We start from the raw sequence: 27333 nt of genomic DNA, 5'->3' as shown, positions 1-27333 counted from the left end.
GTTCGAATTACACACAGTAATTCATGGTATAATTCGAATTATGCTGTTAAAAAATTAATAATTTATTAAAAAAATTTATTAAAAATTTATTAAAAAAATTAATAATTAAAAAATTAAAAAATATATATTTTTATTTCATACGTTAAAAAAAAGTTAACAAAATATTTAATTACGAGACTTCTTTAAAATATTAATGAGCTATCAATTTGAATTCCATACAATACTTTTCTGTCCATTTTTAATAGTTCATGAATATTTTTTAATAATTTTTTTTAAATTATACTACAAAAAATATTTTATCCTATGCAAAACAATTTAAAAAAAATGGCTTAAAAATGTTAGGAGTACTATAAAAATTTGTAATGTTATAATAACTTAGGTAAATACATGCATGTACTCAAATTTTAAATAAAATACTCTACATAGTCAATAATAATTTAAAAATGAAAGAAAATATTTTATTCCATACAAAATAATTAAAAAATATATTTTATTCTATACAAAATAATTTTAAAAAATGGCTTAAAAGATGTTATGAGTACTATAAAAGTTTGTAATATTCTAGTGATTTAGGTAAATACATGATAAAAATATTTTTTCTTTAATTTCTAAATTATTAGTGACTATGTGGAGTATTTCTTTAATGTCCTAAGTCATTAGGACATTACAAATTTTATATTACTTCTAACATCCTTTAAGCCATTTTTTAAATTATTTTGCATAGAATAAAATATTTTTTGTGGTATAATTTAAATAAATTTATTAAAAAATATTCATGATAATTTTTTAATAAAATTATTTAAATTATATGGTGAGATATTACATGATTCGAATTACGCATAGGAAAGTTCGAATTACTCTGATTCAAATTATATGGTGAGCAATTCGAATTCTATACAATACTCTTCTGCCCATTCTTGATAGTTCATGAATATTTTTAATAAATTTATTTAAATTATACCACAAAAAATATTTTATTCTATGCAAAATAATTTAAAAAATGGCTTAAAGGATGTTAGAAGTAATATAAAAATTTGTAATGTCCTAATGACTTAGGACATTAAAGAAATACTCCACATAGTCACTAATAATTTAGAAATTAAAGAAAAAATATTTTTATCATGTATTTACCTAAATCACTAGAATATTACAAATTTTTATAGTACTCATAACATCTTTTAAGCCATTTTTTAAAATTATTTTGTATAGAATAAAATATATTTTTTAATTATTTTGTATGGAATAAAATATTTTCTTTCATTTTAAATTATTATTGACTATGTAGAGTATTTTATTTAAAATTTGAGTACATGCATGTATTTACCTAAGTTATTATAACATTACAAATTTTTATAGTACTCCTAACATTTTTAAGCCATTTTTTTTAAATTGTTTTGCATAGGATAAAATATTTTTTGTAGTATAATTTAAAAAAATTTATTAAAAATATTCATGAACTATTAAAAATGGACAGAAAAGTATTGTATGGAATTCAAATTGATAGCTCATTAATATTTTAAAGAAGTCTCGTAATTAAATATTTTGTTAACTTTTTTTTAACGTATGAAATAAAAATATATATTTTTTAATTTTTAATTATTAATTTTTTTAATAAATTTTTAATAAATTTTTTTAATAAATTATTAATTTTTTAACAGCATAATTCGAATTATACCATGAATTACTGTGTGTAATTCGAACCAAGCTGGTTCGAATTAGTGTGTGCGTGTGTTTGTGTGTAATTCGAACCAAGCTGGTTCGAATTATGTGTGTGTATGTGTTTGTATATAATTCGAACCAAGCTGGTTCGAATTATGTAGAAATGGAGTTCGAACCAAGCTGGTTCGAATTATATAAAAATAGCTTCTGGCTTATTGCTGAAACGATTTTTGCTTTGGCGTATTTACGTTATTTTTTGACTCATTTGGCTTAATATGGTTTTTTACCCCTAATTATATGCTGTTTGAAAGTTATTAAATTGTTAAAAAAATTGGCGTGTTTAGTAAATTTTTAATAATAAAAATAAAAATATTAAAAAAAATATTTTTTTTAAAAATAACTTACATTTTTTAAAAGTTTTTTATTTTAGAAAATATTTTTAACGTAATAAATAATTTTTTTATTTTATTATATTTAAACATAATTATTAAATTAAAAAATATTTTACATAAAATATTTAAATATAAAATTATATATATTTTCTAAAATATTTTTAAAAAATTACTTAAAACTATTACAATTTTATTTGGTAACATATTGTTTTCTATTTTGGTGACTAAGCTATTACCATGAATCAACCATCAAATATTTCAAACCCAAATTTACTCAACCATAAGTTATTACTTAATACTGATGTCCCATCCTTTTACTTCTTCTATCAATTTTGAAACGAAGCATCTTTGAAAATTTAACAGAGTGATATATAAACATACCAACTCAGAATCAGCCTTTTTGGTGAACCATTCACCTACATTAATTAGTCCTAAACTTCATTGTCGAAAAGATGTGTACACCAAATGTAAACCCTAATTCATGATTTGCCTAATTGACAGTCATCCCTTAACATTTTATTGATGGCTAAAGCAGAAGTCAGGTTGTTCCAATCGTCCTCTGGCTCTGAAATTTCACCAGTTTGTTTATGTGAATCGCCTCCCAGCACATCAATTGCAGGCACATTTGATTCCACATCCTTAATCCAACTCGTCAGGTTGTTATGAACATCAAGGGAGATAATATTCTTGCTGCTAAGTAGCCTTATCAAATCCTCTGCCTCCTCCATATCTCCATTAAATTTCAAGTACTGAAAAATGGCAGCTAAGGATTCCGGTAGTGGCTTCCACTTACACCCCACTTCATAGATAGAAACTGCCTCTTTCATACATCGAACAGACATCGGAAAATTTCTTTGTGGAATATATCCAAGCAAGAGCCGTGACCAAGTCCATAAATTTGGCTTTCCTCCCTTCATGATTGTCCTATTAACAATGGCTTCAGCTTCCTCCATATTGCCCTTTCTGCTGTAAGCTGCTATCATCATGTTCGGAATAAAGAAATTTCTGAAATACCGGTTTCTAGATTCCCACTCCTCAAAGATACTCTTAGCAAGTTCAATGTCATCCAACTTGAGAAATGAACTTATTACAGTTGAATAATAGTCTCTTTTGAGTAACTTCCCATCCATCTTATAAATCTTCCACAACCTCATCACTTCTTCTTTCTTTCCTATTGTTGCATATTGAGTCACAAGGTAAGGAAAGGCCTCTTTCCATATTGTAGAACTCAGACGCTCCTCTGATTTCTTTAAAGCGTTAAAAGCTTTATCATGAAGCCCGAGTTTGCCATACCAATTGGCTGCCACAGCATAAACACTCCACCAATCTGCATGTTGGGAATACGATGGATCATCTTCTAATTGTGCAAGAAGTTTGTCGATTCCCTCGATATCAGATTTGGCCGCATATGTATTAATCAAGGTGGAAAATGTAAATCTATCGAATTTAATACCCTCTTCTTTCATTTCAAGCAACAAATTTTCCACTTTGTCATAGTTTTGTGTTTGATAGTAGAGGTTAAGCAAAGAATTTCTTGCCAAAGTAGACCCTGCGAAACCCAAATGTTTCATCTGCAGCATGATCCTTTCAGCTTTATCCACATCCCTAACTTGAGCATAGCAATTAAGAAGAGAGCTGTAACATTCAGCAGCTCTTAAGTATTTCGGAATGCTATCAAAATAGGATTCAGCTTCTTCTATTCCGTTAGCCTTTGCAATCAAGTCCAGTCTTAAACTAAAATCTGCAGATCCAGATTCAGAGTATCCTTTCTCAGACATCCAAAATGATACCTGCAAACACGGTTCATTTTCACAAATATCCCAAAACTCAACCCAGAAAAACATAGTATCTCACTATCTTCAACATTTGAATCGCATTTTGCAGCTAGATCATGATTCAACCTAAAGTTCGAATAAATAATATTTTTATTAATTAATTAACGACTAATTAGTTATTAATGATGATGACGATACCTCGAGGGCGTTTTTATATCTTTTGCGTGACCTAAGTTGCTTGATAACGACTAGCAGTTTATCGTAGGTTAGAGTTCGGCCATCCTGAACCCACTGCTCGAGAATCGTAACAACCGGATGAGTTGGATCTCTCACATGGAAGATCCGACGGTACAAAACCTGCGGGATATGAACGAAGGCGCTTTGATTCCTCTTCGCCGGTGAGAGGTTGGAGGTGGAAGAAGCAGAGGTTGTGTAGGTCACGGAAAAACGAGTAAGAAGACGTAAAGCGGATTTCAGACGGGTGAGTACTACCATTTCTTATTCGGAATTCAGAGATGCAAGTTTTGCTCATCAGCAATGGAGATTCAGAGTGAGCGTCTGGAAGAGTAGTGGAATATTGTGAGTTTGTGAATACTGCGAAGTGAGCTGTGAGCAACGGCATTTGGTCTCAGTGGCAAAGTTGTAATTCGATGTAACTTCACAAGGAAAAGGGGAATGATATTGCAAAATAAATCTAAAATAAAAACACTCTCTTAGTAGTTAGTTTTCGTTAGATTCCCGTCTGAAGTCTGAACATTATTTTATTAGGAACCACTATAAGGCTAATTTTTTTTTTATATTAGAAGGGTGTGTGAGTTGTGCTTGATTATGGTGTATACAGGTGTTAGACACAAGTGTGGGACAGGGAGAAATTGGACCGTCTGAGTTCTTTGTTAAAAAATTCGTTAATCACAAATCGGACCGTCCGATTAGTTTTTGTTTTTTTTTTTTATTTATTTAACATGAAATCGGACCCTCCGTGTATAGGTTTTTTTTTGTTTTTTTTAAAAACCAAAAACGGACCCTCCGTTTTCTATTTTTTTTTTATTTTTCCTTTAAAACAAAACGGACCCTCCGTTTTTAGGTTTTTTTTTTTTTTTAAAAAAATCAAAACGGACCGTCCGAGTTGTGATTGTTTGTTTGAAAAAAAAAATAAAACAAACAAATCGGTGCATCCGATTTGTATATCCCATACCAATGTAAAACACGTTTCTGTTCACAGCTTCTTGTTATACACTTCTCTCTCTCTCACATAAAAAATAACAAGCTCCACTATAACGTCTTCTTTTAAAAATATTTTATAATAATTGAAATTTAACATATATAATTGATTAAACCATATTATTTTTGTCAAAATTAGGTCAGATAAATTAATTTTATCAAAAAAATAGTGAATCAAATTTTAAACTAGTCTAAATTAATATTGTTTTTTATAAAAAATAACTATAATTCTCTTATTATAAAAATAACTAAAATACTCTTATTATATATATTAATTTTGAGAACTTTAAATTCTAGTCTTTTATTTTTCTGCGTCATAGAATTAGAATTTAAAATTTTTAATATATATAAAATAAAATATTTTAGTCATTTTCTTTAATAAAGGTATCGTAGTCATTTTTTATAAAAAAATAATATTAATTTAGACCATTCAAAATTTGATTCACCATTTTTTCAGTTAAATTAATTTGTCTAGTCTAATTTTGATAAAATAATATGGTTTAATTGATTATATGTGTTAAATTTTAATTACTAAAAAATATCTTTAAAAAAAATATTTTAAACATCTTTATAGTAACTCCCTATTTTATTACTTCCACGCAATTAGTAGCTAAGTACATTTTCTAAATGCATAAATCTATTCAAAAAAATTAATTTCATAAGTCAAAGATTTAAAAAGTTTATTCAACCACATTGCAATATATAACATCCCTTTCAATAAAATACTTTGTTTCGGTTATGGTATTTTTATTAAAAAAATATTAAATAATCTTTTTAAATATTACCTATTTAATTATTGAACCTTTATATTATATCGTATTTAGTTATAGGAAAATACCAAAAAAATTATTTTTTTATTCTCTAAAATTGTATATTAAAAATTTACAAATAATAATAATTACATAAATACTATTAATAAATCTTATATAAATAAATTTAAAATAAAATTCAGATTTAACATACCACACCTACTCTTCTGTATAAAATAAAATCTTAAGCATCAAGAGAGAGATGACTCTAAGAAAGCAACTTAAATTAGAAATAAAGTCTACTAAATACTAATCGGCCGCAGCTTTATATTGCGTCTTCAAGCCTGTGTTCCTGAAAGGGTGAAAAATTTTAGAGTAAGAACTAAACCAAAGTTCTCAACAATATTTATTCTCATTAATTCCATAAAATTCTTTAAAATTATGTTAGCAGAATTGGTCATCAGCTTCAAGTTATATCCCTTAAAAAAAATTTTGATTAAAAACAAGCTTCGATCTAAAAGTAAATGGATACACAAATAAATTAGACAGTACTGAACACAAACAAACAAACAGAACATAAATAGACAAAGCAAGAAATAGAATAAAAGCACAAAAAATATAACAGAGAATGATGTACAAACAAAATGATGTATGTATAGTCCTAGTATAGGTCATGAGCTTATGTGTCGATTGCCTACCCGTATTCCGACATTATCCAGTCACGAATTCACGTTATTCCGAATACGATTTTTCAACCCATGCAAATCAAATAGTTGCTCTTCTGTGACAGTCTCTGCTTTATAGTGGCAGAAAAATAAATGAACAAAAAGCAGATTATCCTATTGTGATAATATCTACTCTATTATGGCAGATATAGAACTTTTTGCTCTACTAAGACAGAAATCAAACAATTATTACTCTGCTCTTCTGTGGCAGGCACATAACTTCATCATTCGTTTCACATTCTCATTCATTATCTCTTTTACAATTGCAATTACGCAAGTAGGACAAAACTCAGGTCCTTGCCAAACAACCATAGCATTACTCATTATGAGAGTTACATACCAACAATTTTCAATCTCAACTATCCTTTTTCAAAAGGATCATTTAAGTTATTATAATAGCTCTTACTCTAATATTCTCAAGATATCTAGTATTAATACTAAAATCCATTTCAATTTCTTTCCAACCTTAAAAGTCACTTAAACCATATAAAAACTAATATTTTTCAAGCTTGAATTCATTATTTGTAAACTGAACCAATTTAGTTTTTTTTTTTTTATCTTTCAACAAACATCAAAACCAAATCAAGCATATAACACTAAGATTCATTTTTAACTTCACGAACTCATTGCTGTCACCAAAATATTCTCAACACTCTATCTTCTTTTCTATTATTAATATATCAAACGAATTCAGAATTTGCAAACTTTATGTCCGTTTCAAATTAAGCTTTCTAACAAATCAATAATAATAATTTTTTGATTACTCTAACTTCGGAAATAGAGAAAAAACCGTGATTGCTCTGCAGTATTATAACCCAGAAAATAGCAGTAGTGTTCAACTTTTAAAATTCTATCTAAAATCCAAATTAAATACAATGACCTTCAAATGTATTATGGTTCAAAACTTCAAATAGACTCATTTACTTTTTTTTTCAATTATTTTCAGGTCAATACCATTTTTATTGAAGAAATTATGTGACTTGGAAGTTTAGTATTTTTATGCAAAGTTCTGTTTTAAAATTCAGTGAACGTATCCTCTTCCAAATTCTATAACTCACTCATTAAAATATGGACAGTCCTGAAATTTAATTCACACATGCTAAACTTACTTAGTTTTCACCACCAATTAGTTACACTTCAATATCCATCCAAAATTAAAAGTTATAGGCTCTCAAAGTTACTGATTTAAGAAAACAGAATCTGTCTTTTACTGCATAATGTATTATATTTCAAAAATTCATATCTTTAAAACCACAACTCCAACAATATTAAAATTTTATGACATTAAAATAATAATACCAAAGTTTCATTTAAAATTGGTCCCATATCAAAATTCAAATTATAACATTTCCAGCCGAGCTAATAAGTTACTGCTGTTTTAAAAATTCTGCAAAAAAAATCATATTTAACAACTACAATTCAAAAATTTATCATAAATCATATATTTAACAAAAAGACCTTAAACTTTCTAGTCCAACTTTATACATTTTCAAGTTTAACTCAGAATTGGTTTCATGCAATTTTGATTATCACAGAATTAGTTATAGCCTTTCAAAGTTACTAATTTCATTTAAAAGTAATGCAAAAAATCAGGTTTCACAGCCTAACTTTAAAAATTCACAACTAATTGTTCAGTTAATACGAACCCCTCAAAATGGAATCTTAACAACTATACTTATTGTAGTTTACTTAACTTTTAATCTCATATCATTTTGATTACTATTGAATTACTGGTTTGCTTTCAAAATTGTCATTTTATTTCAGGAATTAGATTTTCAACTAGCAGCTTAACATTTCAAGATCCAGTCTTTCAAAAACTCTCAAAATCAGTTTCAATCAGTCACTAATCAATACCACTATCGTTACAATATATGGAATAACCAGCTCACCGGCAACCAATCCAATATAACCATCAAAGATCAGAATTTCAGTCAATTTATCGCAACCGTCAATAACTCAATCACAATTCACAACCACATCTAATTTCAATCATAATTCAAAGTAATCACAACAACTAATTATTTTCAAACACATTTCAAGCCATTCACATCAATTAATTAACTCTTATCCATTATTAACTGTTACGGTGGGTAACCAGAGATTAATAAGATAGATGGCTTTGCTGGCCCAATCGCCCGCGGATGGTGGCTTCCGAGCTGATTTGCACGTTGGAGCCTCCTTCCGACTTGTGCTCGAGAATGAATGGGGGGTGGTACCTGCAAAGACACTCCGATGCCTAAGTTAGCAAAGGTGTGAGCAGGTCTAGAGAGTATTGGGCTTCGAGATACCTGAGGGGTGTCAGTGTATTTATAGTGGTGAGCCAATAACCACCGTTGAAGTAGTGCCATATTTTTAGGGTGTTAACCGTCCCATTATCTTAGGGAGGTTAAGATATGGCTCGATTAAAGTAGTTAGAGAGATTTTAGGGGCAGTTACTCATTTAAATGAGTGCTTATCTGCCAACTATTCTCCGTTCCGACTTCTTGGGAGTAAGTCGGGTTTGACACCGACTTCTAAGTGTGAAGGTTGGTGTTTTAGTAAGGCTCAATCCTCTGGACTAGGCCTTTTATTTGGACCTGGGCCTTTACTATTGGGCCAGGGTATGAACAGTGCCCCTACTTGAGCCCAAGATCTTTATAAGACTTGGGTTCGAGTATTTTACTCGGGTTCGTAGTCGACTTGTTTGGAGGACCGACGTGATTTCCTGAAACCGACGTGACTTTCCGTGTCTTTTCGGTTTTGACAGTTACGTCTAATCAAGCGTCGTGTCCGTTAGGGATGTGCGTGGACTTTGGTAACGGTGCATTCTCATTAATGACTGCCCCGCTTTTACCATTATGCCCCTTAGTATGTTTATAAATACTTTCCCGCTCTTTCATTTTTTCGTTTCTGCAATTTTTTCAAATTTCTTCTTGCTTTGTTGATGCTTCATTCTTGTATTCAGAGACCTCTGCTTCTTTCAACCTTTGGTTTCGGATAAAGGTTAGCGTTTTACTTTTATGACATGCTTTGTGATTGCATGCTTTTATTTTCTTTGGAGAGGGAGAAGTGACGTTGTAGGCTTTCGTATCCCCTTAGGGACTCTCGTTTTTTGATTCTTTTTTCCTTTTTCCTTTGTAGGTTTCCGTCGTGTTTTTAGAAAATGTCTTCTGTAGAGGCTCTTTCTCAATGGGTTGATGTCACAATCCTAGGAGAGGAACCTTTGGTTGATGCGGAGTTTATTACTCATCTTCGTACTCACCACAGGATTTGTGTTTCTGAGGATGACGAGCCGAAGTATGAGTTGGTAGTCCCGGGTCCAGAAGACCGGGTTTGCTTTGGGAGGGCCAATGAGGCGTCTTCTCATTTTTTCTTTATGTACGAATGTATGATCACCCGTCTGGGTGTCTTTCTTCCTTTTTCGGATTTTGAAATGTCTGTTTTGCACCACTGTCGAGTTGCCCCTACCCAACTTCACCCCAACTCTTGGGGTTTTCTGAAAATTTATCAATTTATTAGTCAAGCTTTGGACTTCCCGACTTCTTTGAGGATTTTCTTTTTTCTTTTCCACATGACTAAGCCCTTTAGTGGGCTAAACAACAAACAGCAATGGGTGTCCTTCCAAGCCATACAAGGTCGGAGGATTTTCACCCTTTTTGACGAATCCTTCCATGACTTCAAAAATTATTTTTTCAAAGTGCAAGCTGTAGAGGGTCACCACCCCTTTTTTCTGGATGATAACTCTTCTCCTCGCTTTCCCTTATATTGGCTGGAGGCCTCCCCTTGTGAGAAATATGGTCTGGATGACCTGGATGAAGTAGAGGCTGCCATTGTGGGGTTCCTCCGAGAAGTGTGGGGGAGGGCCCCATATTTAGATACTAAGAAGTTTCTCCAAGGGTCTCCGACCTTTGTCCAGGCGCAGCTAGGTAGCTTTTTCTTGTTTAAATTTCCGACTTATCAACTGATCATTCCGACTTGTTTGATTCTTTAGCTATTGTTTTTCTCTTTCAGAAATGGCTAAGACAAATGCTCAAGAATCTTTCCAGAGAGTCCAGGAGGCCAAGGCCAAGTCTCGCGCTCGGGCCGATGGTGCCAGGGTTATCTCTCCTCCTCCTCCTCCTCGGAACGTTGGGACTCTTTCCAAGCCTATCGTAATTTCTTCTTCAGCTCCCCCTCAGTCGCTCCCCGTCGTCCGACCTTCCCCTGATCCAAAGAAGCGCAAGACTTTAGAGTCCGGTGCTTCTGGTGAGGTTAAGGCGGATGCTATTGAGTTTGTCCGAAAGAATATCTATCCCCATGTTCGTATAGGCATGGATGATATGTCTGTTCGGAGCCACCTTACCACTATGGTCGAGGAGAGTCTCAAGGCGGCGGGGGTTTGTGGCAAGCTCTTGGATATCTTTGAGAAGGCTCCCCTCAGCTCTTTAGGGACGACCTCGAAGGTCGAGGAGCTAGAGGGAAGGCTTCGCTCCTATCAGGAGCATGAGGGAGAGTTGAAGAGGGAGATTGCCAAGCTGAGGGAGGAGAGAGATACCTTCCGGGAGACAGGGAAGGCTTTGCAGGCCCAGTACAACATGGAGATGGAGTTGAGGAAAACGGCGCAGGCCAGCTATAAAAGCTTATTCAAGGATCTTGTGTCTGTGAAGAATGATCTGCTGAATTCTCGGAAGGCATATGATGAGTTGGAGGACTCAATTGCTGATGGCGCCGAGGAGTCTTGGAGGATTTTCTTGGAGCAAGTCAGGGTGATTGCTCCCGACTTGGATCTTTCTCCTCTACATCCTGACAAGGTTGTTATTGATGGTGCCATCGTGGATCCTCCTGCCCCCGTAATTGTTTCCGAGTCAGAATTGAAGACTCGGGGGCAGAGGATTATTGAGTCCCCTCCTCGTTCCAAAGACGCTCCGAGTTCTTCAGCAGTTCCTCCTATCTCTTCATCTCCCATGGATACCTCTGGTGGCGCTCCTCCTAATTCCGATGGTGGTGATCTTTCTAAAAAATGACTTGTGGCTATTTGGGGTCCAGCCTGTGGGCCTCCGTTTTTTAAACTCTTTTTAGTTGGTTGGTTGAACAATTTCTTTTGGCCTTTTAAGGCCGTAAACAAAATATTTTATAAGTACCCTTTTTTAATAAGGGATTTTTAAGTTAGCGAAATGAATACCCTTTTTTGGATAAGGGTTTAAGTTACCTGTGTGCGTGTATGCTTTTCTGATTTTTCGAAGCCCCCTTGATCTTTTCTGAAAACCTTTGGCTTGTTTGTTTTTCTGAGCCTTTTGTTTAAGGACTTTTGGGACAGCCTTTAAACTTTTTTCTAGGTTTTTCAATCTCTTTTTATCATCCCTTGTACTCAACTTTGCTTTAGTGAGTTTTTATGACTTAGGTTACTTTTGCGATGCGTTTTTCTTTTACTCGGTCCTTCACTCTGTTTTATGGATCGAAGTATTCCCGAGTTTCTCTACTCGGGATCTCGTTTCGACTTATGAGTCGGATTTGTTCCCGAGTTTTTACGATCGGCTTCTTATAACCTCTTTACACCGACTTGTACCTCGTCGTTTTATCCTGACGACCATTTAGGTCGGCTCATGGGATTTTCACGTTTTGTCGAGCTTAAGTCGGCGCGTTTCGTAGAAAGACAAAAAATAAAAATTGAAAAGGATTTTATAAGAGATATCGTAGATGAAAAAGATCTTTATTAATTAGGGAGGTACCTTTTTGCTACTAAGGGTTTTGATAGTCTATTTTCCTTAGCCTCTACTATGATGCTTCGTTAAAAACCCTTCTCCAGAAAAAACCCTTTTGGGAAAAAATCATGAAGTTGGGAAAAGAGTACATCAGGGAGTAGAGTTCGCTTTTAGCTATAGTACCTTTTCATGTTACAAGCATGCCACGACCTCGGGAGCTCGGTGCCATTCAGGTCGATTATTTTATAATAACCTTTTCCTAAAACTTCATTGACTTTGTATGGTCCCTTCCAATTTGCGGCGAGCTTTCCCTCTCCTGATTTGTTGACTCCAATGTCGTTTCTGATTAAGACCAAATCATCTGGAGCAAATGTTCTTCGAATGACTTTTTTGTTGTACCTTGTAGTCATCCTTTGCTTTAACGCTGCTTCTCTTATCTGGGCATCTTCTCGGACTTCGGGGAGCAGGTCGAGCTCCTCTTTGTGCCCCTGTATGTTTCCGATCTCGTCGTGAAGAATTACCCTTGGGCTTTGCTCATTGATTTCTATTGGTATCATTGCCTCCACACCATAGACTAGTCGGAAGGGTGTTTCTCCCGTGGCGGATTGGGGTGTTGTCCTGTAAGCCCATAGCACTTGAGGGAGCTCTTCAGCCCAAGCTCCTTTTGCTTCTTGTAGTCTCTTCTTTAGTCCTGCCAGTATGACTTTGTTGGCTGCCTCGGCTTGCCCATTGGCTTGTGGGTGCTCCACCGAGGTGAACTGATGTTTGATTTTCATACTGGCTACTAAGCTTCTGAAGGTAGCATCGGTGAATTGGGTTCCATTATCCGTAGTGATGGAATAAGGTATCCCATATCTTGTGATGATATTTTTGTAGAGGAACCTCCGACTTCTTTGAGCGGTGATGGTGGCCAATGGTTCTGCTTCTATCCGCTTTGTGAAATAATCTATTCCCACGATCAGGTATTTGACTTGTCCTGGCGCTTGGGGAAAAGGACCTAGCAAATCCATTCCCCATTTTGCAAAAGGCCATGGAGAAGTGATACTGATGAGCTCTTCTGGTGGAGCCACATGGAAATTTGCATGCATCTGACATGGTTGACATTTTTTCACAAATTCTGTGGCATCTTTCTGCAAGGTCGGCCAGTAGAATCCAGCTCGGATTACTTTCCTGGCTAGTGACCTTGCTCCGAGATGGTTTCCGCAGATTCCACTATGTACTTCCTCCAGTACCTCGGTGGTTCTTGAGGTCGGTACACACTTTAACAATGGTGTTGATATCCCCCTTCTGTAAAGGATATTTCTCACCAAGGTGTAGTGTTGTGCTTCCCTTCGGATCGTTTTGGCTTCTTTCTCCTCGTTAGGGAGGATGTCGAATTTCATGTATTCAACTAAGGGGTTCATCCATCCGAGGTTTAAAACGACTACCTCAAGTACTTCTTGTTTATCTTTTATTACTGAGGGCTCCTGAAGGGTTTCTTGGATCAAGCTTCTGTTGTTCCCTCCTGGTTTGGTACTTGCTAACTTAGATAGGGCGTCTGCTCTGCTGTTCAGATCCCGAGTTATGTGTTTGACCTCGGTTTCTGCAAAGCGCCCAAGGTATTCCAAAGTTTTTTCCAAGTACCTCTTCATATTTGGGTCTTTTGCCTGGTATTCTCCACTTATCTGGGAGGTCACCACTTGTGAGTCGCTGTATATCATCACCTTTGTAGCACCGACTTCTTCTGCTAGTTTTAGTCCAGCAATCAAGGCTTCATATTCTGCCTGATTATTTGAAGCCGAAAATTCAAATTTTAAGGAAACCTCTATCTGGATTCCTCTTTCATCCGCCAATATTATGCCTGCGCCGCTTCCCGTTTTGTTGGAGGATCCATCTACATAGAGTTCCCATGTAGTTGGTTTTTCCTCTTGATCCCCTGCGTATTCTGCAACGAAGTCGGCGAGGCATTGAGCTTTGATCGCTGTCCGAGTTTCATATCTTAAGTCGAACTCGGAGAGCTCTATTGCCCATTGAACCATTCTCCCTGCAACATCCGTTTTTTGGAGGATTTGCTTCATGGGTTGGTTCGTACGGACTCTTATGGTGTGAGCTTGAAAGTAAGGCCGTAACCTTCGCGAGGCTACTACTAAGGAGTAAGCAAACTTTTCTAGTTTGTGGTACCTTAGTTCGGGGCCTTGTAGAACTTTACTGATGAAGTAGACTGGATGTTGTCCGACCTCGTCTTCTTTTATCAGGGCTGACGAGACAGCCTTGTTTGCTACGGATAAGTACAGGACGAGGTCTTTCCCAGGTACGGGTTGGGTTAGAATAGGAGGTTGGCTTAAAAACTTTTTGAACTCCTGGAATGCTTCCTTGCATTCAGGAGTCCATTCGAACTGGCATCCCTTTCTTAATAAGGAAAATAGTGGAAGGAATTTCAGTGCCGATCCTGACAAAAATCTGGAGAGGGCAGCAAGTCGGCCATTTAGCTGCTGGACTTCTCTCAAACAAGTCAGACTTTTCATCTCTAGGATGGCTCTACACTTGTCGGGATTGGCTTCGATCCCTCTTTGTGTTAGCATAAATTCTAGAAATTTCCCTGCTTCCACTGCGAAGGCGCACTTTGCGGGATTTAGTCTCATCCCGTGCAGCCTTATGGTGTCGAAGACTTGCGAGAGGTCTGTCAAGAGGTCGTCTTCTCTCTTTGTTTTTACCAGCATGTCGTCGACGTATACTTCCATTAGACTCTCCAGATGAGGGAAAAACACTTTATTCATCAACCTTTGATATGTGGCCCCCGCATTCTTTAATCCGAATGGCATGACCACGTAGCAGAAATTAGCTCTGGGTGTGATGAATGATGTTTTCTCTTGGTCTGGCTCATACATTGGGATTTGATTATATCCCGAGTAGGCGTCCATAAATGATAGGTATTGATACCCCGAGCTAGAGTCTACTAGGGTATCAATACTTGGCAAGGGATAAGGATCCTTAGGACATGCCTTATTTAAGTCGGTGTAGTCGACACACATTCTCCATTTGCCATTCTGTTTTTTGACTAGCACTACATTGGCTAGCCATGTTGGGTACTTGACTTCTCTGATGAAGCCAGCCTCCAGGAGTGCCTGTACTTGTTCTTCTACTATTAGGGCTCGTTCTGGGCCGAGCTTGCGTCTTCTTTGTTGTACAGGTCGGGATCCTGGATAAACCGAGAGCTTGTGGGACATGAGCTCGGGGTCAATCCCAGGCATGTCAGAGGCCTTCCAGGCGAAGAGGTCGGAATTATCTCTTAGGAGCCTAGTCAACCTTTGTTTTAGAGTTTCCCCTAGGTTGGCTCCTATATGAGTGTTCTTCCCTTCCTCTTTACCAACCTGTATCTCCTCGGTTTTCCCTCCCGGTTGTGGTCGCAGCTCTTCTCTGGCCCTTGCGCCACCGAGCTCTATTGTGTTAACTTCTCTGCCCTTTCCTCTTAGGTTTAGGCTTTCGTTGTAGCACTTCCTTGCCAACTTTTGATCTCCCCCTACCGTTGCTATTCCCGCTGAGGTCGGGAATTTCATGCAGAGGTGGGGAGTAGATACCACTGCTCCGAGTCGATTGAGGGTAGCTCTGCCGATTAAAGCATTATATGCTGACCCCACATCGATGACTATGAAGTCTATACTCAGAGTCTTTGATTTTTCCCCTTTTCCAAAAGTAGTGTGAAGGGGCAAAAATCCTAGTGGTTTTATTGGCGTTTCCCCTAATCCATATAGGGTGTCGGGGTAGGCTCTTAGTTCTTTCTCATCTAATCCTAGCTTGTCGAAAGCGGGCTTAAAAAGGATGTCCGCCGAGCTTCCTTGATCCACCAGGGTTCTGTGGAGATGGGCATTTGCTAGGATCATGGTTATCACTACTGGGTCGTCATGTCCAGGGATTATTCCTCGCCCATCTTCTTTTGTGAATGAAATGGTAGGGAGGTCGGATGACTCTTCCCCGACCTGATAGACTCTTTTGAGATGTCTTTTGCGAGAGGATTTGGTGAGTCCTCCTCCCGCGAACCCTCCTGAGATCATGTGGATATGTCTCTCTGGTGTCTGTGGTGGTGGGTCTCTTCTATCCATGTCGTCTCGCTTTCTTTTTCCGTGACCGTCCGACCTTTCTATGAGATATCTATCAAGCCGTCCTTCTCTAGCCAGCTTTTCTATCACATTTTTAAGGTCATAACAATCGTTTGTGGAGTGACCATATATTTTATGGTACTCGCAGTAGTCGTTGCGGCTTCCCCCTTTTTTATTTTTAATGGGTCTAGGGGGTGGCAATCTCTCTGTGTTACAAATCTCTCTATATACGTCCACTATAGAAACTTTCAGAGGAGTATAAGAGTGATATTTTCTTGGTCTTTTGAGACCGAGTTCTTCCTTTTTCTTGGCTTCCCTTTCCCTCTCTTTTGTTGAGGGAGGGGGCCCCGGTCGCCAACTCAGATCTCTTAATTTGGCGTTTTCCTCCATGTTGATGTACTTTTCAGCTCTTTCATGTACATCACTCAAGGAGGTGGGGTGTCTTTTGGATATGGACTGCGAGAAAGGACCTTCTCTAAGTCCATTGACTAACCCCATTATTACTGCTTCTGTGGGTAGGTCTTGAATCTCCAAACATGCTTTGTTGAACCTTTCCATATAGGTCCGTAAAGATTCTCCGACCTCCTGTTTTATTCCCAGGAGGCTCGGTGCATGTTTCACTTTGTCTTTCTGGATTGAGAACCTCATCAAAAACTTCCTTGAGAGGTCTTCAAAACTAGTAACCGACCTCGGGGGGAGGCTATCAAACCACTTCATCGCTGCTTTCGATAGAGTGGTCGGGAAAGCTTTGCATCGTGTAGCGTCGGAAGCATCAGCTAGATACATCCGACTTTTGAAGTTGCTTAGATGATGCTTAGGATCCGTGGTTCCGTCATAGAGGTCCATATCAGGGATTTTGAAGTTTCTCGGGGCTTTAGCCCTCATTATGTCCTCACTGAAGGGATCCTCCCCACCTAAGGGTGGTTCTTCTTGTTCGTCGCGGGAGTTGCGACTTTTGAGGGAGTATTCCAACTTTAAGAGTTTTCTTTCTAACTCTTTTCGTCGTTCCATCTCCTCTTTTAAGCTCTTTTCAGTTTCCTTTTGCCGCTCTCGCTCCTGCTCTAACTGCTCTAGGCGGCTGTGGACTAATCCCATGAGTTCATTTACATGGGGGGGTCCTTCTTTTCCTGACTCGTGTCCTTCTGAGGAGTTTACCTTCGGGTTCTTTACTCCAGAAGTACCTTCCCTGTGTTGATTATCGATTTCCACATCGTTGTTGCCTGTGTCCAGATTCTCTTGTTCAGAATCTGTCTCCACATGGCCTTCTTCGTGGGATCTATCCGCCATCGATGGATGATCTCTCGGGTCCCCGGCAACGGCGCCAATGTTACGGTGGGTAACCGGAGATTAATAAGATAGATGCCTTTGCTAGCCCAATCGCCCGCGGATGGTGGCTTCCGAGCTAATTTGCACGTTGGAGCCTCCTTCCGACTTGTGCTCGAGAATGAATGGGGGGTGGTACCTGCAAAGACACTCCGATGCCTAAGTTAGCAAAGGTGTGAGCAGGTCTAGAGAGTATTGGGCTTCGAGATACCTGAGGGGTGTCAGTGCATTTATAGTGGTGAGCCAATAACCACCGTTGGAGTAGTGCCATATTTTTAGGGTGTTAACCGTCCCATTATCTTAGGGAGGTTAAGATATGGCTCGATTAAAGTAGTTAGAGAGATTTTAGGGGCAGTTACTCATTTAAATGAGTGCTTATCTGCCAACTATTCTCCGTTCCGACTTCTTGGGAGTAAGTCGGGTTTGACACCGACTTCTAAGTGTGAAGGTTGGTGTTTTAGTAAGGCTCAATCCTCTGGACTAGGCCTTTTATTTGGACCTGGGCCTTTACTATTGGGCCAGGGTATGAACATTAACTATTTGCAATGATCCGATTAACTTTGTAGGCATTCTAAAATTTAAACTGTTAAACTTTAAAAATAAATCCCCTATCTCGATGTCGCAATTAAAAGAAACCGTAAGCGGAATTATGGCGAAACAACTGGCAGGACCACTACTAGTCATGCAACAGTTTCAGTCAAGATAGCAGCGATATTACATCTCAACACAACTGGGACAGTAGCAGCGTTGGCTCTCACAGTAATGACCGTGGTTGCAGCGAAACGAGGAATTCAAACATAATACTGTAAAATTACTTTCGGAACACATAAAATTTTCTTTATCAATATATCAATAAGCTCAAAAAATTATTTTTAATTTAAATTATAAAATGAACATATTAGTCACATTTTTATAAAATACATTTTAAACCCAAATATTAATTATATATTAAATCATATAACTTTTCATTATTTTTGCATAACATTAATTTCTATTTTTATAAGATAACTAATTATAATAAAAATTGTACATAAATATTAATTGACTTAAACTTAAAGTATTTATAAAAATCAATTTAATCATTTCCAATAAATTAATCTCTAAGAGCTCAAGTTAATAAAATAAACCATAATTTATTTATAATAGAAATTACTTACATTAAATTATAAAATAACCAATTATAAAAATTTACACAAGAATATTAATTAACTTGACTTTAAATATTCATAAAACTAATTTAATTACTCTTAATAAATTAATTTATAAAATAAAAAGTTTAAATTAATAATAAGTCATAATTTATTTATAATAAAAATTACTTAAATTAAATTGTACAATTCTTTTTTATTTTTTAATTATTAAAATTATACAAAATATTCAATTATAATAAAATTACATAACAACCTGGATTGATTTAAAATGAAATTATTTTGTAATCTATTCAATTATTTCTAATAGAATAATTTCTAGAATTATAAAGTTTAAACTTAATAAGATAACATCATAATTTATTCATATTTAGATTTTCAAAAATATGAAATATTATACAATAAATATTCAATAAAATAAATTATTTATCATATTTAAAATAAAAAATTTAAATTTAAAATAAAAAATAAAAATATAATAAATATTTATTTCACATTTCATAACTTATTATTCTTCAAAATTTTATTATTCTTCAAAATTAATTAATTTCTTTTGAAAACTTAATTTCCTAAATCACACATTTTAAAAATTTATTTAATAACATTACAACTAATACTCACTAGAGCAACTTACTAATAACATATATATTTCAATACTTAACAAAAGCTAATCTGACAATTAACTTATTTCATGTTATCAAAACTTAATCTATTCTAATAATGTATAATAATACTAAATTTATAAAAGTACCCTAATTATAACTATATACTTATTTATTTAAAAGAGAAAAACAACACTAACCTAAAAGTCGATTGCTCCCGCGATATACCATGTCACATATTTTAAGTAATTGATGTCATTATCTCGTGCATCTGCGAGGGCCATAATGTTCGAGTATCTCAAGAATATCAAGAAAAATGTCTAAAAGAGTGAGAAATGAAGCAAAAAAGAGAATGAAAAGGATATTTGAGATGCTATACACGACTTACTTATATAAATACGTAAGTCTTATCTCCTTTACAGTGTAAATGAGATAAATCATGTGTCACAACACGTGTATAAATGTGATATGTGCAAGGCAGTACATGACTTCACAACTTTGATTCGTTTACAATATAAACGGGATAAGTAAAAAGATACAAATTGATAAATAAGTTACAAATAGTAAATAAAATAACTAAATTATTTATTAAAAAAAATACCTGCCAAAATGAGGTATGTTTTAGTTTAATATTATCATATTTTTGTGTAATACATTAGTATGAGAGATAGTTAGTGTAAGTAAAAATCATGAGTATCAATTTGAAGTAGGACAAAAAGGCAAAATGAAATTATTGTTGACGAATTCTAAAAGATAAAATTCTCTCTAAAGAAAGCTTGACTAACGTTTTCTACAGAAAAGAATCTTTGAAAAGTAATTTTGTTATTAACGATTTTTTACTAAAAAAATTTTAAAATATTTAAAAAATACACTTGTGGCTAACGATTTCAAAAAAAGTTTATCTATATATAAGCCACTACGTTCTTCTCTTTACATGTCACTCCTCTTTCTTCTAATTTTATAATTATTTTTTTTCATCACAAGCAATTTTTTTATTTATATTTTTTTCTTATGCGCTTAGTGAAAGCTAGTTTTGTCGTCAATTTAAGAGTTGATTATGATGGTCAAATTTTATCAAATGCAACTAAAAGTGTAATATTTATGTGTTACAATTCTTGTATTTTTGTTGTTTTAGACCTAGAGTTCTTATACCATGTCATGATACCACTCATCTCAAAAGTTTCAGTTGATAGGAAAAAGTAACACTAATGATTATATCTCTAATACTTCTTAAATCTCTATTATACACGTTGTACAAACATTCCATTAGTTCCCTATACTTTCTCTATTTTTTAAAGTATAGGTTCTCATAAACTAAAGAGAATGACAAATATTCTATACAGGTGTTCTATATTAACATTTGATGAGTTAATTTAATTTCAAATAATGTGCATCAATGATAATGCAAGTTTACAAAGAAATGTTCTCAATATTGTTAAATTCAATCACAAGTGTTTGTCGTTATGCTGTATGTAGAGTTTAAACAGTTGTCTTATACTGTGGACGAACCTGATCCAACCCGGATATCAATTAAAAAGATTATAAAGTGAAAGTAAAGAAGAATTTGAAGGCAACTATAAAGTCGTTGATTCGAAGAGGTAAATGAATGGAGAGGTATGAACCGTACAATGACACACTACATGGACGACTTTAATAGAAATTGTTAGTCACGATTCTCCTAAGCCTCCATGTCGTTGATCATCGTTGGACATATGGTGGCCATTGATTAAAGCAATATTCTCCTTTCTCTCAATCGAAGTCGTTCTTTTTCAATAAATCTCTCTCAATCCTCTCAAATATTCAGCCTTATAGGAATTGTTAGTAACAACTTTTTTAAGTGGGTTCAAACTACAGAAATCATTGGTCGAGTTTTTTAATTCAGGTAAATTTTAGTATGATAGCAGCATATTACACTATTATATTATAGAGGTATTACACCATTCCAACTTTTATATTAAAATTAATTTAAAAATTTGGGCGATGTAACAAGACTAATTATATGCTGTTTGAAAGATTTTAAATTGTTAAAAGAAATTTGGTGTGTTTAGTAAATTTTTAATAGTAAAAATAAAAATATAAAAAAAATATTTTTTTTTTCAAAATATAACTTACATTTTTTTAAAAGTTTATTTTTTATTTAAAAAAATATTTTTAACCTAATAAATAAAATAATTATTTTATTTTATTATATTTAAACATAATTGTTAAAATAAAAAAAATATGTTTACATAAAAAATTACTTAAAAATATTCCCTTTTTTTTGGTAAACTATTAACATAGTGTATCCTATTTTGGTGACTAAACTATTACCATGAATCAACCATCAAATATTTCAAACCCGAACTTCCTCAACCACAAGTTATTACTTAATCCTGATTTCCCATCCTTTTATTTTTCTATCAATTTTGAAATGAAGCATCTTAGAAAATTTAAGAGAGTGATATATAAGACATACCAACTCAGAATCAGTCTTTTTGGTGAACCATTCACCTACACTAATTGGTCCTAAACTTCATTGTTGAAAAGATGTGTACACCAAATGTAAACCCTAATTCATGATTTGCCTAATTGATAGTCATCCCTTAACATTCTATTGATGGCTAAGGCAGAAGTCAGGGTTGTTCCTATCTTCCTCTGGCTCTGAAATTTCACCTGTTTGTTTATGTGAATAGCCTCCCAGCACATCAATTGCAGGCACATTTGATTCCACATCCTTAATCCAACTCATCAGCTTGTTATGAACATCAAGGGAGATAACATTCTTGCTACTGAGTAACCTTATCAAATCCTCTGCCTCCTCCATATCTCCATTAAATTTCAAGTACTGAAAAATGGCAGCTAAGGATTCCGGTAATGGCCTCCACTTACGCCCCACTTCACAGAGAGAAACTGCCTCTTTCATACATCGAACAGCCATCGGAAAATTTCTATGTGAAATATATCCAAGCAAGAGCCCTGACCAAGTCCATTCATTTGGCTTTCCTCCCTTCGAGATTGTCCTATTAACAATGGCTTCAGCTTCCTCCATTTTGCCCTTTCTGCTGTAAGCTGCTATCATCTTGTTCGGCATAAAGAAATTTCTGAAATACTGGTTTCTAGATTCCCACTCCTCAAAGATAATCTTAGCAAGTTCAATGTCATCCAACTTAAGAAATGAACTTATTACAGCTGAATAGTCTGTTTTGAGTAGCTTCCCATCCATCTTGTAAATATTCCACAACCTCATCACCTCTTCTTTCTTCCCTATTGTTGCATATTGAGTTATAAGATGAGGAAAGGCCTTTTTCCATATTGTGTAATCCACGCACTCCTCTGATTTCTTTAAAGCGTTAAAAGCTTTATCATGAAACCCGAGTTTGCGATAACAATTGGCAGCCACAGCATAAACAACCCAATCTACACTTCCGGAATACGATGGATCATCTTCTAACTGTGCAAGAAGTTTGTCGATTCCCTCTATATTAGATTTGGCTGCATATGTATTAATCAAGGTGGAAAATGTAAATCTATCGAATTTAATACCCTCTTCTTTCATTTCAAGCAACAAATTTTCCACTTTGTCATAGTTTTGTGTTTGATAGTAGAGGTTAAGCAAAGCATTTCTTGCCAAAGTAGACCCTGCGAAACCCAAATGTCTCATCTGCAGCATGATCCTTTTAGCTTTATCCACATCTCTAACTTGAGCATAGCAATTAAGAAGAGTGCTGTAACAATCTGTAGTTCTTAAGTAGTTCGGAATGCTATCAAAATAGGATTCAGCTTCTTCTATTCCCTTAACCTTTGCAATCAAGTCCAGTTTTAAACTAAAATCTGAAGATCTAGGTTCAGAGTATCCTTTCTCAGACATCCAAAATGATACCTGCAAACACGGTTCATTTTCACAAAGATCCCAAAAATCAACCCAGCCAGAAAAACATATACCTTTAACATTTGAATCGCATTGTGCAGCTAGATCATGATTCAACCTAAAGTTCGAATAAATAATATTTTTATGAATTAAATAACGACTAATTAGTAATTAATGATGATGATGATGATAATACCTCGAGGGCGTTTTTATATCTTTTGCGTGACCTAAGTTGCTTGATAACGAATAGCAGTTCATTGTAGCTAAGAGTTCGGCCATCCTGAACCCACTGCTCGAGAATCGTAACAACCGGGAGAGTTGGATCGGTCACAATGAAGATCCGACGGTACAAATCCTGCGGGACATAAACGTTGGCGCTTTGATTCCTCTTCGCCGGTGAGAGGTTGGAGGTAGAAGCGGCAGAGGTTGCGTAGGTCGCGGAAGAACGAGGAAGAAGACGTAAAGCGGATCTCAGACGGGTAAGTAGTACCATTTCTTATTCGGAATTCAGAGAGAGAGAGAGTAACGAAGAAGAGTTGCAAGATGCAAGTTTTGTTCTTCAGCAATGGATTTGCGGAGTGAGCGCTTGGAAGAGTAGTAGAATATTGTAAGTTTGTGAATACTGCGAAGTGAGCTGTGAGCAACAGCATTTGGTCTCAGTGGCAAAGTTGTAATTCGATGTAACTTCACAAGGAAGTGGCGAATGATTTTGGAAAAATAAATCTAAAAACATTCTTAGTATTAATTAGATTCCCAACTGAACATTATTACTTCCACACAACTAGTAGTTAAGTACATCCAACTACGTAGTAACCAAAAAATGATTAATATTCCTTGTAATATTTGATAATTCATACATAGCATTTAACGTTCCATTTTAGGGTAAAATTTCAGATCTTTAATTCAGTACCACATCCCGTAAATAGATTGTTTTATGTAAACCAATAAATAAAAACAGAATTATTTATCCCATTTGTTAATATCTCTAATTCTGGATTCAGCCAATTATGTGATGATTATGGGTCACTTTTAAATTGTGGCAAACCAACCATTTGTGGACGAAAACAACTTCACAGAATCGTTGAAATCAACATAGTGATTGTAAACCTAATCGCTAAAAAACTCACGGTTTTGGATGACAAATTTACGTCCAAGCAACAAAATCTTTCATAACATATGAACCAGCCAAGCGAACAGCTCAGTATACTATAAGCCAGCAAAAGTACCACAACATCTTTAACTTAGCTATGGTGAAATAAAATACATAATAAGAAAATCTCTGGTCACCAAGACTGCTTCCCCTAGCTGTTTAACGATTTGCCTTAGCAACTCTCTCGATTTCATCCTTTTTCTTGATAGCATAGCTGAAATGGAGCAAATAATTCTCAGCAAACCCACAGCAATATAAATTGGAGAAAATGTTCAAAGCCATGTATACCTGTTGGATGAACCTTTTGCTGCGTTAATGAGCTCATCTGCCAAACATTCAGCAATTGTCTTGATATTTCTAAAAGCAGCTTCCCGAGCGCCTGTTGTTAGAAGATAGATGGCCTGATTAACACGACGAAGCGGTGAAATGTCCACAGCCTGTCGCCTCACAACTCCAGCAGAACCAATTCGAGTTGCATCCTCACGGGGACCACTATTGAAATATATGCAATTAGATAAATCGGAAATTTGGTGTATGACAGAAAATCAGTACTAACATTTTCTACCTACAGCCACTTACAAGAGTAAAATGCATATTGCAAAATACTGAATTATGTAGATAACATCACAAGACAACAAACTCTAATTTAGATTAAAAAGAAGAATGATCAGATAGAGCTAATACATAGATGCCATCATCCAGGCAATCAAACCAATAGGGAAACAACTAATCATCACTTCATTCTCAAGCTTTTTATAGTAAACCACTTCGTAAAAATAAATTAAGACACGTTGAGACCAAGATAACCAAATCAATATATTACATAAATATAAAAACTAGATGGCTAAGCAAGGAAGTCATATTTCCTTTTCATTACATTTTAATGCACAGATAGTGGCTATTATATATTTATATGGTGCACATATATTTCTATTCTTTACAATGCAAATGTGACTTTATTCAGTACCTAATCAAGTAATTACTAATTGCTTTATAAGATTGGATACATTTGATTGACAATTCCCAATAAGAAACAATAACGCATGGTGTAGACAAGGAGAATAGTCAGATTGAGCTAATACAAAATGCCATCATTCAGGCAATCAAACCAATAGGGAAACACATATTCATCATTCTATTCTCCAAAGTCCAACATAATACAAAGACAACATGAAGTTTATCAATATCAAAATTGACGTTTATGTATATTATCATTTTTAACTATGCATCCATTTAAACCCACAAACATGTAAACAATAATAGAAAAACCTATTCTATGCACCAGCACCTACATACCTGTTGATAACGGCATCAACGATAACCTGAATTGGATTCTGGTCAGTGAGCAAATGAATAATTTCCATAGCATGCTTGATAATCCTCACAGCCATTAGTTTCTTTCCGTTGTTCCTCCCGTGCATCATGAGAGAGTTGGTAAGCCTCTCAACAATTGGGCACTGGGCTTTCCTGAACCTCTTGACTGAGTACCTACCAGCAGTGTGAGGAACATAGGTTGCATGCTTGGATGGGACCACTCCAATATAATCAGCCAGAGAAATATCAGTAACCTAACAACAGAAAACAACGAAGAATTTCAATATAACCAATAACACATTCACATTCGAGATTGACTTCGAATATAAAAATGTATTGTCAATATTCTAATTGATAAACCAAGTTAAAGCACGGATCAATAGCCACTTTAACTACCAATTGAGCTACAAACTAGTGATCTAACAGTTTCGGTCCACGGTTTAGTTAATTTAACTCACAATTAGCTTTCTCTTAATAGATAAAATGAAATGCATTATATTAAAACTTTTTTTATTTCATTAATAGTTGAAACAGAGTGCTCCATAAAAGTATCTACGCTGAACTTAAAACTCGTTGTTATTTTAGCTCACGAAACATCAATTCGCAGAGTGAGAAAAACAATTGGTGTTTTTCATTCTTAATTAAAGGAAGAAGGGGAGAGAAGAAGTACCTGAACGTCATCGAAGCTCCAACGGTTGAAGAGCTTGACATCGATCTGAGTAGGATCTGGAACAACGCTAACCTCTTGGACTACGTCAGCCATTCCTGCAAACGAAAATTGAACACAGAAAAGATAGTTAGCTAAGTGTAAAGATTGAAAGAGAAAAGAGATGCAGATCGAAGAAAGAAGAAAACGGAGACGAACTTGTTGAAGCAGAAAGGGTGTTGTGCCGCTTAGGGTTCTATGCTGTGAGAGTATAAGGGATTAGTCGAACACACTTCGGAAAGCGAAAACCCTACTTGGGGCCGGTTTTGGAATTTCGTTATTTATACCTTGATCAGAAAGGAACCCTAATTTCTTTTCTGTTTTTTGTGGTTTTTTTTTTTGTGGACTTTAGAAAGCACCATGATTTTTGGGAACAGTCAAAGGAGCCCTAAGCTAAGAGGTTTTGCTTGGAAAGGAACCGTAATTAGAATTGTAGACCATGTTGACTGGCCCAGTATTCTCTAATTATTGTAAGGTTGGTTAAATAAAATAAACTCAGACCATGACCAAAACAAAAGAGGAAAGGAAGCATAACCAAAAAGAGAAGGAAACAAGTACAAAAAAAAAAAAATCATCATCTTATGGACTTATGGTCAATCAGCTCAACCAGCTTGTAGGAAACCATTTTTTTTTCAATTGATTTTTATTTTATAAAAAAGAGTGTAAAAATTTTTAGCTTGAAAAAATAAAAATGAGTCTTATGGCTATAGATTATCATAGAAATTAACATTGTAGGCATAGAAATTAAGAAGTAAAATTTTACATATGTATGAATACAATAAAATACTTTTATGTAAGTAGGGTTAGAAATTAACTTACTGTGTTTACTACATAAGAATTAGGGGTGGCAAACGGGTCTAAACCCACTGGGTCGGCCCATGTAACCCGCCAAAAAAGACGGGCCGGGTTGAAAATTTGGGACCGCCAAATAGCAAAGGCCCGCCTAACCCACACCGCTTAAACCGCGGCTTTGGCGGGGCGGGACG

General features: G+C 35.2%; 3 protein-coding genes and 2 non-coding genes across 5 annotated transcripts; all 5 read right to left on the bottom strand.

The window, feature by feature from the left end:
• Positions 1-2360: 2360 nt before the first annotated feature.
• Positions 2361-4485, bottom strand: LOC130960786 (pentatricopeptide repeat-containing protein At2g20710, mitochondrial-like). Its single transcript, XM_057886245.1, has 2 exons — positions 4025-4485; positions 2361-3841 (listed from the first exon to the last, which is right to left on the bottom strand). Exons 1-2 carry the CDS (start codon positions 4319-4321, stop codon positions 2531-2533), a joined length of 1608 nt encoding a protein of 535 aa, XP_057742228.1. The 5' UTR covers positions 4322-4485; the 3' UTR covers positions 2361-2530.
• A 17184-nt stretch (positions 4486-21669) lies between these two features.
• LOC130960776 (pentatricopeptide repeat-containing protein At2g20710, mitochondrial-like) lies at positions 21670-23868 on the bottom strand. Its single transcript, XM_057886237.1, has 2 exons — positions 23374-23868; positions 21670-23189 (listed from the first exon to the last, which is right to left on the bottom strand). Exons 1-2 carry the CDS (start codon positions 23668-23670, stop codon positions 21921-21923), a joined length of 1566 nt encoding a protein of 521 aa, XP_057742220.1. The 5' UTR covers positions 23671-23868; the 3' UTR covers positions 21670-21920.
• Positions 23869-24320: 452 nt separating this feature from the next.
• On the bottom strand, positions 24321-26678 carry LOC130960233 (40S ribosomal protein S5). Its single transcript, XM_057885577.1, has 5 exons — positions 26507-26678; positions 26312-26406; positions 25624-25895; positions 24616-24819; positions 24321-24541 (listed from the first exon to the last, which is right to left on the bottom strand). Exons 2-5 carry the CDS (start codon positions 26402-26404, stop codon positions 24487-24489), a joined length of 624 nt encoding a protein of 207 aa, XP_057741560.1. The 5' UTR covers positions 26405-26406; positions 26507-26678; the 3' UTR covers positions 24321-24486.
• On the bottom strand, positions 24989-25071 carry LOC130964688 (small nucleolar RNA Z102/R77). The gene has a single exon (XR_009080773.1). It is a non-coding gene; the product is annotated as a small nucleolar RNA Z102/R77 (small nucleolar RNA).
• Positions 25387-25468, bottom strand: LOC130964689 (small nucleolar RNA Z102/R77). Its single transcript, XR_009080774.1, has one exon. It is a non-coding gene; the product is annotated as a small nucleolar RNA Z102/R77 (small nucleolar RNA).
• Positions 26679-27333: the final 655 nt, after the last annotated feature.

This window comes from Arachis stenosperma, chromosome 2, assembly GCF_014773155.1.
Source record: "Arachis stenosperma cultivar V10309 chromosome 2, arast.V10309.gnm1.PFL2, whole genome shotgun sequence".
In the NCBI taxonomy this organism is placed as follows: Eukaryota; Viridiplantae; Streptophyta; class Magnoliopsida; order Fabales; family Fabaceae; genus Arachis; species Arachis stenosperma.
Note: the sequence above shows the minus strand (reverse complement) of the source record. Positions and strands in the feature narration are given on the sequence as shown.

Excerpts from the sequence above, each read along its gene's own strand:
- LOC130960776 (XM_057886237.1), bottom strand. The coding sequence starts at position 23,670 with ATGGTACTACTTACCCGTCTGAGATCCGCTTTACGTCTTCTTCCTCGT. Across the intron at positions 23,190-23,373 it reads GATATAAAAACGCCCTCGAG|GTATCATTTTGGATGTCTGA; the intron begins GTATTATCATCA and ends CCGTGTTTGCAG.
- LOC130960233 (XM_057885577.1), bottom strand. The coding sequence starts at position 26,404 with ATGGCTGACGTAGTCCAAGAGGTTAGCGTTGTTCCAGATCCTACTCAG. Across the intron at positions 25,896-26,311 it reads GGAGCTTCGATGACGTTCAG|GTTACTGATATTTCTCTGGC; the intron begins GTACTTCTTCTC and ends TTCTGTTGTTAG. Across the intron at positions 24,542-24,615 it reads GCAAAAGGTTCATCCAACAG|CTATGCTATCAAGAAAAAGG; the intron begins GTATACATGGCT and ends GCTCCATTTCAG.
- LOC130960786 (XM_057886245.1), bottom strand. The coding sequence starts at position 4,321 with ATGGTAGTACTCACCCGTCTGAAATCCGCTTTACGTCTTCTTACTCGT. Across the intron at positions 3,842-4,024 it reads GATATAAAAACGCCCTCGAG|GTATCATTTTGGATGTCTGA; the intron begins GTATCGTCATCA and ends CCGTGTTTGCAG.